The sequence below is a fragment of the Schistocerca nitens genome, chromosome 3 (assembly GCF_023898315.1).
Source record: "Schistocerca nitens isolate TAMUIC-IGC-003100 chromosome 3, iqSchNite1.1, whole genome shotgun sequence".
NCBI lineage: Eukaryota > Metazoa > Arthropoda > Insecta > Orthoptera > Acrididae > Schistocerca > Schistocerca nitens.
In genome coordinates this window covers 516051194-516068596 of record NC_064616.1, presented here as the reverse complement: position 1 = coordinate 516068596, position 17403 = coordinate 516051194, and the positions used below count along the sequence as shown (strand labels likewise).

The 17403-nt window shown below is 39.8% G+C and overlaps 1 protein-coding gene across 1 annotated transcript in view; it reads left to right on the top strand.

The window, feature by feature from the left end:
- The window catches only part of LOC126248436 (aminopeptidase N-like), a 467552-nt gene that overhangs the window by 434575 nt on the left and 15574 nt on the right, over positions 1–17403 (top strand). Inside the window, exon 14 of the mRNA XM_049949414.1 lies at positions 9411–9483. Within this exon, the coding sequence (XP_049805371.1) occupies positions 9411–9483 (73 nt within the window). The remainder of the gene's footprint in view (positions 1–9410; positions 9484–17403) is intronic.

The following is a 17403-nucleotide window of genomic DNA, read 5'->3' as shown; positions in this document are numbered from 1 at the left end:
TTGAATTTATTTAGCCAGCCAGTTATGTGGGGAACCCATAGTTTAATGTGGTTCTGAACTATGGTGTAACTCAGCACTTTCACACTAAAAACACACACAGAGGTGAAATAAATGATAAGTGACAGGTAAAACGCCTAGAATTGACTTGGAATCAAACTCAAGACTGAAGTATTTGCAGTTTGGCAGTTTACCACTGTGGGACCGAACCACTATAATAGCATTATCATTATTATTATTATTATTATTATTATTATTAGTAGTAGTAGTAGTAGTAGTAGTAGTAGTAGTTGTTGTTGTTGTTGTTGTAGTGTTTTTACATTATAATTTCCATTGTTTGGAAATTTATAGTTCAATATTTTCTTATTTTGACTTCATTTCTTTAACAAGCTCTTTTATTCATTATAACACATTCTATAACTTCTCATGATTGACATAAGGATCAAATTAAATAACACTAAAATAATTAAATTTGATGTCACCAGATACGTAGATTATTCAAAAGTTCTTTGAAGATATATTTGATGTTCACATTTACAGCCACACCTTATAATCAGTGTATTACACATAGCATAGTTCTTTGTTTACTCCATTAAGGCAAATAAAAGTGATTATCCAAACCATGTCATTTTGTTGTGAAGCTGAAACTGCCCTTTCGTTTAAAAAATTTGAGCAAACTGTTAGCAATGTTAAAATTCTACATTAATACAAAACTGCACAAATAAGTTATGGATGCAAGACAGACCAATATACCTGATTATTACCTTCTGCATAGGTAATTTCCAAGATCACTTCCAGGCGATATATATTGTGACTATCATGGAGCAAGATACTAATTTTGTTTACAGCACTGACAACGATGGTTGAGCATGCAACTGTCATGACATCAGAAATCCATTTTGTTCACAGCATTGACAACAAGAACAACAACAACAATAAAAGACATAGCAAAGTAACTGACAGTAATTTAACTTACCTTACTCGTGATCCAGATCTTCTTCATCAACAGTTCCACATTTTGTGTATGCAGCCAATAGCAATCCTGTTTTGCTGGAGTCGGGTTACACTCTAGCTATATCTTTCACCAGGTTTGACACATGTCTCTCCGTAACACTCAATGCAATTTTTAAGATCATGGTTCGGCACTAAATGAAATCTAAATCACTTTCCACAGTGCACAATCTTGGAATTAACGCCCACCAGGTAAGGGTGGTGCAAGTTAACACTGCACTGGCTTCAGTTCACTCATCTGTAGAATGCTGCTGACAAGGTTCACTATTTCAAGACTTTCTGTTATCAATGCTGTAAACAAAATCAATAACTAATCAATATCTGCCACCATGAGTGTTGCACGTTCGCAATATGAAGGGCTTATTTCAATAGTGGTACAAGTCTATTTTTGTTCATTTTTGAGATACAGAGTCCTAAATTTAAATGAGCACTGAAAAATCTGCAGTCAAGTTACTAAAAATATTCAAGTATATGACTTGTTGCTAGAGATGAACCTTTCTTTCTATTTATTTGGATGATTTCAGCAGCATTATATGCAGAAAAGTGGAGGTAATGGAGTTGAACCACTATTGAAATAAAATAAATTGACCATTGTAGATAAACCTGATAATTCTTTTATTGCAAATAATTTTATTACAGTTTTAATGTACACCTTCTTATTAAATTCACATGTGTAATCAAACTACACAGTCAGATATGTTTCAGGTCAATTGGTTTCTGTACAACTAAGGATTACATTCTTCTTCTTCTTCTTCTTCTTCTTCTTCTTCTTCGTGGTCGAGACATCTGTCTTCTGTTTGTAGAACAAGGAAATTCCTATATTTGATAGCTATAATATAAGGGAGCAAATCAAGCATATTCTGCATTTTCTTTTTCAGCACTTTTCTCATGTTTGGGTAAAGTTCTGAAACTGCAATAGTATCATGTGCATGTGGTCTCCCTCTACCATGTTTGGGAGCAAAGTTTGGGACATCTAAGTCAATGTCATCATTCAGTGTTTGCTTGTAGAGCAGTTTGTATGGCTGCTGTCTCTCAAAATGCGTCCATTTTATTTTCAGCCGATTACATTGAACATACTCCTCATTTTGCTTCCTTCTTACCACTGCATTTTGTAACTGTTTGAGTGCCAAAAAGTCAGAATGCTTCAGTTCTGTGCATACAAATTTATTGTTTCTGCCAGTTTTCCTAATTGTTTTAAAAATATCATCTGGGGAAGACAGAAATTCTTTCTTATTTAATTGGTTTTTCCATCTGGGCAAAATCCCTGTCATTTGGCAAGTATGAGTGACCTGGGAGCAAGAACTTTAAATCAATAATGTTGACATGAAATTAAGGGGATTGTGTCACTTTCATTAGTGTTAGGGCAATATTTATGTTCCTTTTTTGCCCACCACATGTCACTGTATGCAACTACCTGTTTTTGAGAAGTGACACACTTTTCAATATGTTTCAATAAACAGGTACCAATTTCCTGTAAACCCCTTGATCCAGATGTTTCATCCCAAAAATACATCTGGATTTTGCCATCAGTTAAATTATGGCATCCAAAATTATACACGTACATGTTTCTTTTGTAGTACAATATGGATGTTGTCAGTTTAGAAAATATAAGTGCTTTTTGCAGTGCCAAGGTAAACATGAATATCTGGGAATCTGCCTCTTTACTTCATGCTGTGTCTGTAGCCATTGCTGTTCTTGCAGCTTCAGCCCACATAAGGTGAAGCTCCTTTTCAGTTTGAAACTTTCTTTTTTCTTTTGCATTGGTAGCAGTGTCCATTTCAAAGCTCAGTTTGTCACAAAAAGAGCAAGTGTCTTCATGTGCTGGTTGAAATGACAGGTTGAAGTCTTTGTTAAGGATTTTTGGATAGATGTGCACCCCCACAATTTCTTTATTCTGAGATATGCATTTATCTTTGTGCAAATCATACATTTTGGCCACACACAGCTTAGGATTTAAAAATCTTTTGTGGGGATTATCCTTGCTTCCATAATGGCTCTCGGAAAGTTGAAAGCTTCTGATGTGTTCCTTTACATTATTGATCAGACCTTCCAGTACAGAGAATTTGTTCTGATGTTTGCCCCTTCCACCAAGGTGAGGTGTACCTACTTCCTTGCTTTTTGTTAAAAGCCTAGAGAGTCATCCATTAGAAATGTCAAAAGTATTCAACAAAAACTTCTTGCATACTATTGCAGTCTCTGTTGACATGTAATGGGAACCTCCACCTTGCTGCACTCACTGGACAGTGTGTCCAAGGTGTTCAGCCTGACCGTGTTGCCTCCAAACACATCTCCAATCAATGTCTGGTTGAAGGCATATGCAACACTCATTGGTGAAGAGAATGTGATGTCAATCCTGAGTGGTCAATTTGGCATGTGTTGGGCCCAACTGTACTGCACTGCATGGTGTCATGGTTGCAAATATGGACCTTGCCATGGACGTCGGGAGTGAAGTAGCGCATCATGCAGTCTATTGCACACAGTTTGAGTCATAACACTGTCCTGTGGCTGCACGAAATGCATTATTCAACATGGTGGTGTTTATGTCAGGGTTCCTCCAAGCTGTAATTGGTAGGCAGCTGTCATCCACTGTAGTAGTAGCCCTTGGGCGGCCTGAGCGAGGCATGTAATCAATAGTTCCTGTCACTCTGTCTCTCCTTTATGTCTGAACAACATCACTTTGGTTCACCCCAAGATGCCTAGACACTTCCCTTGTTGAGAGCCCTTCCTGGCACAAAGTAACAAAGCAGATGCAATTGAACTATGGTATTGACCATCTAGGCACGGTTGAACTACAGGCAACACAAGGCCTGTACCTCCTTCCTGGTGGAATGACTGGAAATGGTTGGCTGTCGGACCCACTCTGTCTAATAGGCACTTCTCATGCATGGTTGTTTACATCTTTGGGTGGGTTTAGTGACATCTCTGAACAGTCAAAGGGACTGTGTCTGTGATACAATATCCACAGTGAATGTCTGTCTTCAGGAGTTCTGGGAACTGGGGTGATGCAAAACTTTTTTTGGTGTGTGTATATTTTCATTGTTTGAGGAATGTCACTGCTGCAGATAGTATAGTTATCTGATACCACTGAGGAAATTTGATTATTTCTGCTGAACATGGCTGCAATTAGCATAAAATTATAGCATGGATGGATCACCTAATCTGAATAATGCCACTTTACTACCTCAGTATCAAGGGTTTTAAAACCACCACTGGAATGAATACATGTTATGAAGCTATTTAAATTAGAACTTCTTTATTGTCTTTGATATTCAAATTATGCATTGTATTAAAGAGCAATACTTTGGCCACTGAATATTCACACTGTTGTTTCATTTGGGGATACACAATGATGTCACCTGCAACAATGACAGTTACTGAACACATGTACACTTATTCGACAGTCTATTATTATCATGCACTGACTAATATTTACATTCTGTCTCAAGACTTTTCTTTCTGCAGCTGTTGTATGACAGGTAGAAATGAATGTACTCCATGTTACATGTCTACATTTTGATGGCTCATACACAATTCAGAACTTTTTTTCCAGGGTGTGGTTCTTATCATTCTTGTTGCAATGCACAAAACTACCATAACTTAAAAAAGTTCAGCACAGCATGACTGCATAATCCCTCAAAACCATGGGGAGCTGTGAGTGCAGGACATCTCATAACTATGTACTCCACAACAAGATCAGGCTCAGCTAAATACCTCAGTGTCAGACCCAACTAATTACTACACATCCCTACACTGACTCCTGCAACACACATGGCAATCCTTCAACTAAGCACCTCAGTGTCACACCTAACTTATTACTATACATTCCTACACTGATTCCTGCAACACACATGGCAATCCTTCTATGTATCATTCTTCTTTTCAACTCAGGTGACAATATGGGGAAATTGCACAATAATAATAATAATAATAATAATAATAATAATAATAATAATAATATTATACCCCGTGGAGGCCCGGGAAAAGAATAGGCCTCCGGTATGTTCTGCCAGTCGTAAAAGGCGACGAAAAGAACAAACCACTAATAGGGCTAACCCCCCTTTTAGTGTGATTACTTGGTTCAGGACAGAACTAAAGAAGCCTCGGACAAGCGCCGTCATGGTCGGGGACGGCGCTTGAACCCTATGCCCGCCCACAATGGTAATGACACTGCTAGCCAACTGGAAAATGATTTAAATCCAAATAGAGGTGTTTTGCAGGATATGCTTCCTGCAACCACCCTAGAAGGAAAACAAAGACAGAGGATGAGATGGTCAGATGAAGTTAATCGACACCTCATGTTCTGTTATTACCAAGCAACAAACCTAGGAACCAACACAACTGGATACAGATCACAAGTATACACAACATTTATTACCAGATACCCAGAATTAAAATTTTTAACAGAACAACGTCTAGCTGATCAGATTCGTGTAATAATAAAAAATAACAGGATACCCCAGTCAAAATTAGAAAACATCAAACAACAAGTACAACAAATACTGGAACAAAATAATGTGCAATTAGAAGAAGAAGAAAATACAGTAATGGACTCAAACATCCCAGAGCAAACAAACAAAGAACAACACGCATCAATTAAACAATCAGAGGAAAATGAAATTTTAAGACAGCCACCAGCACAAGCACAAATAGAACACGAAGTGACACACATGTTAGATATAGAAGAAAAATTTCAGTTGACATATATAGAATACAAAGACACAAATACAGACATTAGACCATTCTTGCATAGACCACCAAATAGCCCACAAGTCGAAACAACAATAAAAACTATCAACACAATCATACACAACAAAATAAATGAATACACAACTATGGAAGAGTTACAACTACTGGTTTATGTAGGAGCACTCACTACACTAAATATACACACTAGGCAGATATCAGAACCAACCAACACACAGAAGAAACCCACAAAACCAGCATGGCAACACAGGCTACAGATCAGAATAGAAAAACTGAGAAAAGACATCGGTCAGTTAACACAATTTATAAGAAATGAAATATCAGACAAAAAACGAAAAAGGTTAGGTAAAATCTCACAACAAGAAGCAATAGAGCAATTAGATGAAAAGAGGCAAAAATTACAAGCTTTGGCGAAACGACTTAGAAGATACAAAAAAAGTGAAAATAGAAGGAAACAAAACCAAACATTCAACACAAACCAAAAGAAATTTTACCAAACAATAGATAACACACACATAAAAAAAGACAATCCACCAAACATAAGAGACATGGAACACTTCTGGAGCAGCATATGGTCAAACCCGGTACAACATAACAGGCATGCACGGTGGATACAAGCAGAAACAGATACATACAAGATGATACCACAAATGCCTGAAGTGATAATTTTGCAACATGAAGTCACCCGAGCAATTAATTCTACGCACAATTGGAAAGCCCCTGGAAATGATAAAATAGCAAATTTCTGGCTAAAGAAGTTCACCTCAACACATTCACATCTAACTAAATTATTTAACAGTTACATTGCAGACCCATACATATTCCCTGATACACTTACACATGGAATAACTTATCTGAAACCTAAAGATCAAGCAGACACAGCAAACCCAGCTAAATATCGCCCCATAACATGCCTACCAACAATCTACAAAATATTAACTTCAGTCATTACACAGAAATTAATGACACATACAACACAGAACAAAATTATAAATGAAGAACAAAAAGGCTGCTGCAAAGGAGCGCGAGGATGTAAAGAGCAACTGATAATAGATGCAGAGGTGACATATCAAGCTAAAACTAAACAAAGGTCTCTACACTACGCATACATTGATTACCAAAAAGCTTTTGATAGTGTACCCCACTCATGGTTACTACAAATATTGGAAATATACATAGTAGATCCTAAATTGATACAGTTCCTAAACATAGTAATGAAAAACTGGAAAACCACACTTAATATCCAAACAAATTCAGATAATATCACATCACAGCCAATACAGATTAAGCGTGGAATATACCAAGGAGACTCATTAAGTCCTTTCTGGTTCTGCCTTGCTCTGAACCCACTATCCAACATGCTAAATAATACAAATTATGGATATAATATTACTGGAACATACCCACACAAAATCACACATTTGCTATACATGGATGATCTAAAACTACTGGCAGCAACAAATCAACAACTCAACCAATTACTAAAGATAACAGAAGTATTCAGCAATGATATAAGTATGGCGTTTGGAACAGACAAATGTAAGAAAAATAGCATAGTCAAGGGAAAACACACTAAACAAGAAGATTACATATTGGATAACCACAGCGACTGCATAGAAGCGATGGAAAAAACGGATGCCTATAAATATCTAGGATACAGACAAAAAATAGGAATAGATAATACAAATATTAAAGAAGAACTAAAAGAAAAATATAGACAAAGACTAACAAAAATACTGAAAACAGAATTGACAGCAAGAAACAAGACCAAAGCTATAAATACTTATGCCATACCAATATTGACCTACTCATTTGGAGTAGTGAAATGGAGTAACACAGACCTAGAAGCACTCAATACACTTACACGATCACAATGCCATAAATATAGAATACATCACATACATTCAGCAACAGAAAGATTCACATTAAGCAGAAAGGAAGGAGGAAGGGGATTTATCGATATAAAAAACCTACATTATGGACAGGTAGACAATTTAAGAAAATTCTTTATAGAACGAGCAGAAACTAGCAAAATACACAAAGCAATCACTCATATAAATACATCGGCTACACCACTACAATTTCATAACCACCTCTACAACCCGTTAGACCACATAACATCAACAGATACGAAGAAAGTAAATTGGAAAAAGAAAACACTTCATGGCAAGCACCCGTATCATCTAACACAGCCACACATCGATCAAGACGCATCCAACACATGGCTAAGAAAAGGCAATATATACAGTGAGACAGAAGGATTCATGATTGCAATACAGGATCAAACAATAAACACCAGGTATTACAGCAAGCATATTATTAAAGATCCCAATACCATAACAGATAAATGCAGACTTTGTAAACAACAAATAGAAACAGTAGATCACATCACAAGCGGATGTACAATACTAGCAAATACAGAATACCCCAGAAGACATGACAATGTCGCAAAAATAATACATCAACAGCTTGCCTTACAACATAAACTTTTAAAACAACAAGTTCCTACATACAAGTATGCACCACAAAATGTACTGGAGAATGATGAATACAAATTATACTGGAACAGAACCATTATAACAGATAAAACAACGCCACATAACAAACCTGACATCATACTCACCAATAAAAAGAAGAAATTAACACAACTAATCGAAATATCCATACCCAATACAACAAATATACAAAAGAAAACAGGAGAAAAAATTGAAAAATACATCCAACTGGCTGAGGAAGTCAAAGACATGTGGCATCAAGATAAAGTTGACATCATACCAATTATACTATCAACTACAGGAGTCATACCACACAATATCCACCAGTACATCAATGCAATAGAGCTACATCCAAACGTATATATACAACTACAGAAATCAGTAATTATTGATACATGTTCAATTACCCGAAAGTTCCTAAATGCAATATAACACATACCATACAGTTAAAAGGAAGTGACGCCTGATCAAGGTCCGCGTCACTTTTCATTTTTAACCAGACTTAACGTCTGAGAAAGTAAAGAATAATAATAATATGATGGTTAGCTCCAAATTGTTCATGGTGGAGCAGCAATATTCCTAATTTGTTTAGGGCATACATATAAGCTTGGGAAATTTTGGGAAATTAGAGGAGAGCACAGGTGGGGGACTTGTGGACATTTTAAAGCAGTACAAGTGGGCTGTCCTCAACATAGCCGTAGATATAAAATGCCCTACCATTTCTGACATCTTGGATTTATTTATACCAACAATTTCCTGCCATTGTAACTGAACTATTTCCACCATGTTGAATTTTTAAACAGCACAAGTGGATATATCCACCATCTTGGAAGAAATATTAAGTGATACATGATGGAGAGAGAGGGGGGAGGGGGAGGTGAAGGAGAGGGGAGAGGGAAGTTGGTGGTGATATTGAGGGGAAGATCGTAAGGGTAAGCTTGAGGGTGGATGTTTGGAGGAGGGGTGATCTTGAGGAGGAGGTGAAGAGGGTAATATTGACGAGAGAGGAGGAGGGAAGGTGTGATCTTGAGGTAGGAGGATGCTGTGGAAGGGGGTGACCTTCGGGGGGGGGGAATGAATAATTGTTGTCTGAGGTAGAAAGCGCCTTCACTCACTGTTCCTTACCTGTTACGTTATATGAGCAGGTCATATGAACTCAAATTCTGTGCTGTTTAGTTATATTCTTGTCTGTCTTTGTTTCAGGAGGAGTGATGCAGTTTCAGCTTTCCTGGCAATGATGCTCAGCCTGGCAGGAGCCAAGAATGAAACTGATCTGGTTAGTTAAGCTACTTGTTCAGTTATCACTGACTATCCCTTAATGTCCTATAAATATGATTTGTCACAATTCAAGCAAATCATTAAAGTTTCAGCGAAATTACTTGTCTCCTCTACCTCCACTTCACATAAGCCCAAGAAAATATGTCATTGTCTTTTGACATGTTTCTGAGGTCTTTCCTGCTACTATGCTTTGATCTAAGTTTAGAGTATATTATTATTGCTCATTCAACATTAATGAGGTAGAGCTAAAAAGTGAACATACACCATAAATGTCCACTCAGTGTCAGTTCCTGGTGCTTTTCATGTTCAGGAGAAGGACTAGGCTTTGTAAACATAACCCTGTACATCACAGTATACTAGAATGTGGCTTCTAGATGTTTCTGAAGTAATGCTATCACTTTGGCTTCAATAGCTTCCTGAAGGTACTGGTTACTGCTTTGAGTACCCACAATTCACAGCATTCGTGGTCATTGATGATAACCCCTTATGATAGCACATAGCATCGCACTAGTATAATGCATTTGATCACATACTGTTAAATGGCAGCAAGCTGTCAATACCCAAGGCTACTCAGGACATATTGGTATGGCCATGTTATATGTTGCCTTAAAAGTGCATACCTTCTCTAGAGCACAGCACATATTATACTCTTTTTGACTGTTTGCTTGTTGGCCATGCACATAACCTATTAAAACCTAGATCACTTGCAACCTGGTCCATCAGTGTCTCCTCTTTTAGAAAGACGAGGTTCTATCAGGGGTCCACTGTCATTTTTAATATATATTAATGCTCCTCCACCTGCAGTGTCACAGGGGGCCAGTTTTGTCAAGTTTGCTGGTAATACTTTTACATAAACAAAAAATATTTCCAGTTCCCTTTTTAAACTCTTAGTTAATGTGAAAATATCAACATGTGACTGTCATCAAATTTTGGCATGCCTTATTACCTAGGTCTACAGTTAAGTAATTTTAATAGAACACCAGAGGTCATACCTATAATATCTCCATATGAGGAAATCCAAGAAATAGATACTGATCATGTTTGTGGCTCTAAAACGCCCATAACCTGGACTGGAAGACCCATGTACCAGGCTTAATGAAACTCCTTATTTAAGCTAGACTTACAGTACCAATATGAATAATTGCTGATAGAAATAACATAAAATGATGAGATTACTTTGTTCTGCATTTTTCCACTCACTAGTAGCTCATGGAATCATTTTTTGAGTATGCACAGATTAAAGAACACAGCTTCTAGATGTTACATTTTCAGAATTCAGAAGCGCAATATAATAATCACTGTTTTCTTTCCACATCCAGTGCATTATTCCAATAAACACAAGCAAAGATCTTTTCATAGTTCAGGGCAGAGTCATAGAATTATCAATTTTCTACCAGTGATATGCTTTATTGGTCTGAAGCTTTAATAGTTCATCTGCTTCACCAGTAGTCAAGTATCACAGATATTTTATCCTTTTCTGGTGATTTCTTCACAGTGTTACTTGTCTTTGTCCAGTGGTAGGCGAAGTTGGGGGTTAACTGGACCTGTTTTCTTCTTCCCTTGAAATTTTACTTAAGGAATAATTTTCTTTTAAATTTTTATTCATGAATCTGGAGGAAAACATATACTGAAACTACTGATACTTTCATTTTTGCAGTATCTCACACAGATTTTACAGAAATGGAGAAGAACTTGGACGCTACTTTTGGACCCATTAACTCCAGTGGCTGGGTTAACTGGACCATATGTCAGGGTTAAAAGGACTGCTCAGTTAAAGAAATGAATTACAGGACCATAAATATAAAAATTCATAGAAACAACATTAGTAACAATGCTAAACATACCTTTACAATTATATTAATGAAAACATCATGGAAATAACAAAACTACTGCACAATGAATACAGTGACATCAAACTAGATAAAAATCATGTTTTCATAGCATACTTTAGCATCTGAAGCAACTAAGGAATCATCATCTTCTGCAGCTTAAAATTTTGTAGTAGAAACAACGCTGTTAAAAAAATTTACTTCCCAGACATCATTGTACATTTTCATGACTTCCGCAACATAATAGTGAAAACTTGTGGCAGTTTTGTCCTCTACTTCGACTACAATGAAGTCCCCTTCTTCACTGTTTCACTGTTTTCATCACTACTTGTGTACAAATCATTATCGGAGGAATCAATGTACAGCATATTATCAGCATCTTCAGAGTTGCTGCTGCTCTCTTCCAATATTTGGTGTTTGTCAGAGGGCTTCACTTTGTTGAGTGTATGCTTTTTGGCTACTACTTTGATTTTCTGTCTTCTGCTGCTGCAGCTAACAGTTGTGTAACTCATGTACTGGGAAGGACAGTTGATTTTCCTTCATTTAAAGCTCTTGTTGTTCTCTTTACACCAATCATCCCCCCCCCCCCCCCCCCCAGGGGGCTCATGGCTCATCTGTAAGTCCATGTGTAGTGCACATGGGGCACCAAGGTGTTGCAGCCCATTCTTCCTCCATGGGCTGCTCCTCCCTCTCCATCCTCACTCCTTCCCCACTGCCCCCTCCATCCCTCCTCTCAGTGTTCTTAATTATGGTGACCTGGCTATCCACCTGGTTTTCTGTATTTCTTGCAGTTTTGTTCCCTTTGCCTTTCCTCTTTCATCCTTTTTGGTATTTTTAGTCCCCCTTTGGTGTCTCACTCCCACTTCCCAATTTTCTGACTGTAGTGTGAGCCATTTGGGGAAGAACTCCCTCTCTAGCATCTATGGTGTGGCTCCCTTTTCCACCTTCCTTCCCCTCTTCGTTCTCCTCACTGTAGCCCCCCTCCATCTCACTAGGTCACCAGCACATATAGCCATTTACTGTCACGTGGCTGTTATGTACCCATCTGGCTGAGCCCTCTGACAACACAGGGATCATACTACTTGATATCTGAGCTGTTGCCTTCCCATGTATGCCCCGGAGTGGTTGCTTGTGATCCTGGAACATCAGAATTCCTGGTAACGGCTACTGTGCCAGATGGCCCTTGCTCTGGCTGGGTGGTACCCATGGTAAAAGCCTCTGATCAGAGTGGGTGCTTTGCTGCTGATACCACAGCAGGTGCTCTGTGCATGAAGCGTATCAAGCTCCAAAAATCTGGCTGTTCTATGGCCATCTCTTTGAGTGAGTGGTAACAGATCATTGAATGCTGTAGCCTTCCCTTCACTGGCTACACATTGAGAGGAGGGCCAGGCTTGCCAGCTTGGAGTGAAACACTTTCCCTGCTACCTAGTCTGTACTATGACAGAGAGGGACACATTCACCACCAGCAATTCATTATTTTTTTTAAAATATTTAAGACAAGTTTGGCAACATGGAGTCTCTCAGTAAGATGCAGTCAGGTTTCTTGTTGATCAAAGCTGCTTCTGCTGCTCAGTCTGCAGCTCTTTGTGGTTGTGGTTGTCTTTGGGACATCCCAGTGAACATTAGTGAAAATGAGTCTACTTTGCTTATTTTCATTCACTTATGTCATATGGTATTATATTTTGGGGTAACTCTTCCCATTCTAAAATGATATTTTTGGCTCAGAAACAGGCAGTTCGGGCAATAAGTGGTGTAAGTTCACGAGCCTCTTGTCAACCCCTGTTCATGAGTCTGGGTATTTTGACATTGGCCTCTCAATATATATATTCCTTAATGTTATTTCTTGTTAACAATAGTAGCTTATTCCCAAGAATAAGCAGCTTCCACTCAGTTAATACTCTGCAGAAACCAAACCTGCGTTTGGATCGGACTTCCTTAACTCTTGAGTAGAAAGGTGTGCAGTATACTGCTGCATCCATTTTCAATAAGCTACCACTTGAATTCAAAAATCTTAGCAGTAACTGGTGTGCTTTTAAATCTAAACTGAAGAGTTTCCTCATAGGTGGCTCCTTCTATTCTGTCGAGGAGTTCCTTGAAAGCTTAAGCTGATACTTGTTGTATTGTTGATTGCGTTTACTTCAACTTATCGATGGACTTTTTTCGGGTTCATAAACATTTTATTTTTATCTGTTATTACTTTTATGTTATAGTTTCATGTACTGACATGTCCCATGACCTAGGAGATTTGCTCCTCAATTTGGTCCTACAGAACTTGACATGTAAATAAATAAATAAATAAGAAATTACACTGCATCAGTCCTTGAATATGGTCCAGGGAGTAATTTTTCATAGTGACCTTATCCTTAAAACTAATGAGGAACTCCAGGTCAATCTGAAATGATGGGGTGTTCATTTCATTTGATGTGTGCAGAAAGGTTGTAAGGACAACTGTATCATTACTGGCACCTTTATTCTGGTTTTCAAGAGAAGATCAATGTTATTGTTATTGTTGTGACGTGAAGCTGTGCATCCTGTCACCCATGAAGTGCTTTCGGTGCTTGCACTTCAGACATATGTCTTCCAGATGAACAACAGACCCTCAATATGGTGACTGTCCACCCAGTTCATGAGAGGAGCCTCTGTGTTAAGAAAAGTAGATCCAGGCGTGCAAGTCTCTTGATTGGTTATCTTACACAGAGGCTCGTCAAAATTATGACCAACTTTACCCTGTGTCCATGACTTCTATTTTTGCCTCTGTCACATCCTCTTCCCCTCTTCCTTATCCTAGCCCATCCCCCTCTTCTCTCCCCTTTGCCTGCAGTTTCCATGCCTTCCCCTCCGGGTGCCACTCTCCCTACCTGGCCAAAGAAATGCCTCCCTTCTTTGGTACCCACAGGTGACACACACACACACACACACACACACACACACACACACACACACACACACACACTCTCTCTCTCTCTCTCTCTCTCTCTCTCTCTCTCTCTCTCTCTCTCTCTCTCTCTCTCTGTGCCCCCAGAGGTCTCGCACCGTGCCCCCAGAGGTCTCATCTCCTCCCTTGAAACCTGACCTTTTATTTATAAATGTCACACTGTCCTCATTGGTGATGGATGGTCGCCTGGCAGCTTGATTGGCTCCATCCTGTACACCTCCTATATGGATACCCACTCCATGCTTATTCAATGGAACTGTAATAGCTACTACCATCACCTCCCAGAGTTGCAATCCCTTTTTGCATTTTACTTGGCTGCTTGTGTCATTCTCAATGAATATCATTTTACTGATGCTCACTCACTGACCCTTTCTAGGTCCTGTGCTGTCTGCTGGAATTCAGTCAGGCCTTTGAGTCACATTGGTGGTGTCTGCACATTGGTCCATATGGATAATGTTAGTACATGGATCCCACTTCATACCCCATTGGAAGCAGTTGCTGTTCAGGTCTGCTTGGACTCTGCAGTCACAGTTTGCAATCTCTATCCCCCTCCAGGGAGGCCACCTGCATCTGCTGCCTTACCTGCCCTCCTTCAACAAGTCCCCTCTCCCTTCCTGCTCCTTGCGGATTTTAATGCCCATCACCCCTTGTGTGGCAGTGCTTTTTCATCTAGCTGGATGCTCCACATTGACCATTTGTTGTAGACCATGACCTGTACCTTCTTAATGATGGTCCCTCTATTCATTTTAGTGCCACATATGGGACTTTTGCTGCCATTAATCTTTCGCTTTCTTCCCCTCCCCTTCTTCCTTCCTTACACTGGTCACAACACAGTGACCTCTGTGATAGTGATCACTTACCATTGATTCTCTCATTCCCTTCCTGCCTCCCGATGTCTAGGTTACCCTGCTGGGCTTTCCATCATGCTGATTAGCCTCTGTATACCTCCCAGGTCATGTTTCTACCTTTTTTGTAAGGTTGTATTGATGAATTCATTCATGATCTGACCTATAAGGTAATCCACTCTGCTGGCATTGCCATTCCCCATTTGACTGGCCCCGTTCACCGTCAGCCAATTCTGTGGTGGAGCACAGCCATTGACACCACTATCAGTGATAGTGAGGCGGCGAACATCCCCAATGAATACCTGAAAGTAGGGTGAGCCCAAGAAGGCATTGTAGACATGCAAAATATAATGAAAAGGGTGGAAGGTAATCTAATCAAATCTGATTTGTTCATCCTCACATTTAATAGCATGAAACTCCCAGAGCATATCAAGGTGGGTTTTCTTTGCCTAACTGTGCAGTCCAATGCTCTAATCCAATGTGCCATTTTAAATACCAGTGACTTGGGCACATCACTCTTGGATGTAAGGGATAAGCCTCTTGTGGGAAATGTGGTAAGGCTGCCAATGAAGGTGTTGGAAGTTCATCTCTCCCAAAGGCGTGAATTTTTCAGTGGCTGGGGCTCACCCTGTCTGGAGTAGGGACTACTGTGTCTGTCTTGAAGAACGGATCCCCTATGGTGCTTCCAAAAAAAAATTATAAGCCATGCAGCCCCCCCCCCCCCTCCATGTTGCTGCCTCCTTTGCTTCAGTTGTTAAATAGCCGGTCCAGAAAACCAATGCTGCTAGACAAATGGAGGTTGCTAGTGTCAGCACTAGTACCTGTGTTTGTCGGTGCACATGTGCTGCTGCAGTTACTTCGAAGCCCATACTTCCTCCCAAAACACCAGACAAGGCCATGGTAGCTGAGAATGTGAAGCTCTCTGCTCCTCCAAAGGTTCAGTCTGGTCCAATGTGCAAGACTGCCACTACCACTGCCACAGTTGTGGCTCCGAAGCCTACCCGGGGCAAAAAACCAAAGGTCAAGCATCCACCACTGCTGGAATCAGACACAAACAGTTCAAACAGGTCAACATCATCTTCTCTGATGATGTCTCTCATGATTATTGTTTAGAGCCAATGGACATTGATGTCAGACTGGGGCAATCATCGTGCCCCAATACTGAGCCCCCACCCATTATGAGCTCACCTCCCTGGTAGAAAGACAACACTAAAATGCAACCCCCCGTGGTAGATGGCTCTCATATTACAGTGGAGCATTAATGGGTTCAGGACACATGTGGGGGAACTGAAACTGCTAGCACAGGAACTTCCCCTGTGTCTGTGTTTACAAGAAACACATTTTAAAGCAACTGATGTTCCTGTGCTACTGGTCTATACCCATCACCAGAGGGATGATGTGACTGGGGACAGAGCTAACAGAGAGGTTCCTGTATGTGTAAGTAACACGCACCTCAGTCCTCTACTTTCTCCTTGGTTACTGACCTACAAGCTATAGCCATTGCTGAGAAGATCACTGTCTGCTTTCTGTATTTACTTCTGCAAGATGCAATAGAATCTGATGCTCTTACAGGCCTTATTGCAGAACTCCACCGCCCATTTCTCCTACTGAGTGATTTCAATGCCCATAATACATTATGGGGCTGGGTTTGAACTATCCTTGTACCAGGGACAGAGTCTTGGAAAATCTCATGATGTCTCAGGAGCTGTGCATCCCCAACACTGGCAGTCCTACTCATTTCTTGTCTGATAATGGATCATCCTCAGCCATCTCTTCCTCTCTCTTTATGCTCTCCAGCCCTTGCAGACTTGACATAGAGGGAAGCAACTGATGACCTTCATTCCAGTGACCACTTCCCACTGAGGATCCACCTATTGGATGGAAGATTGCTTGGACAGCAGTCACCAAAATGGATGGTCATCAGGTGTAACTGGACACTATTCAGCCAGCTGGCTGTGTTTGAACATGATGACAGTGCCAAGGAATGTGTGGACCACTTCACATGAGTGATCTGTCATGCTGCTGAATTATCCATCCCAAAGTCTTCATGTCACCTTAGGAGGCAAACTGTACCTTCATGGACTGATGAGTGTCATTCAGCAATGTGGGACAGGTGTATGGCTCTTAGATGGTTTAAATGCAGCCCAACAGCAGACAGTCTCACAGCTTTCGAGTTGCAAGAGTGAAGGCTCAGTACATAATTGAGGAGGACAAGAAAAGGTCATGGTAAGCGTTCCTGGGCTCTATCAATCATTACACTTGCTCTTCAAAAGTATGGAAAGCCATCCAGGGAATTACCAGTAACCACA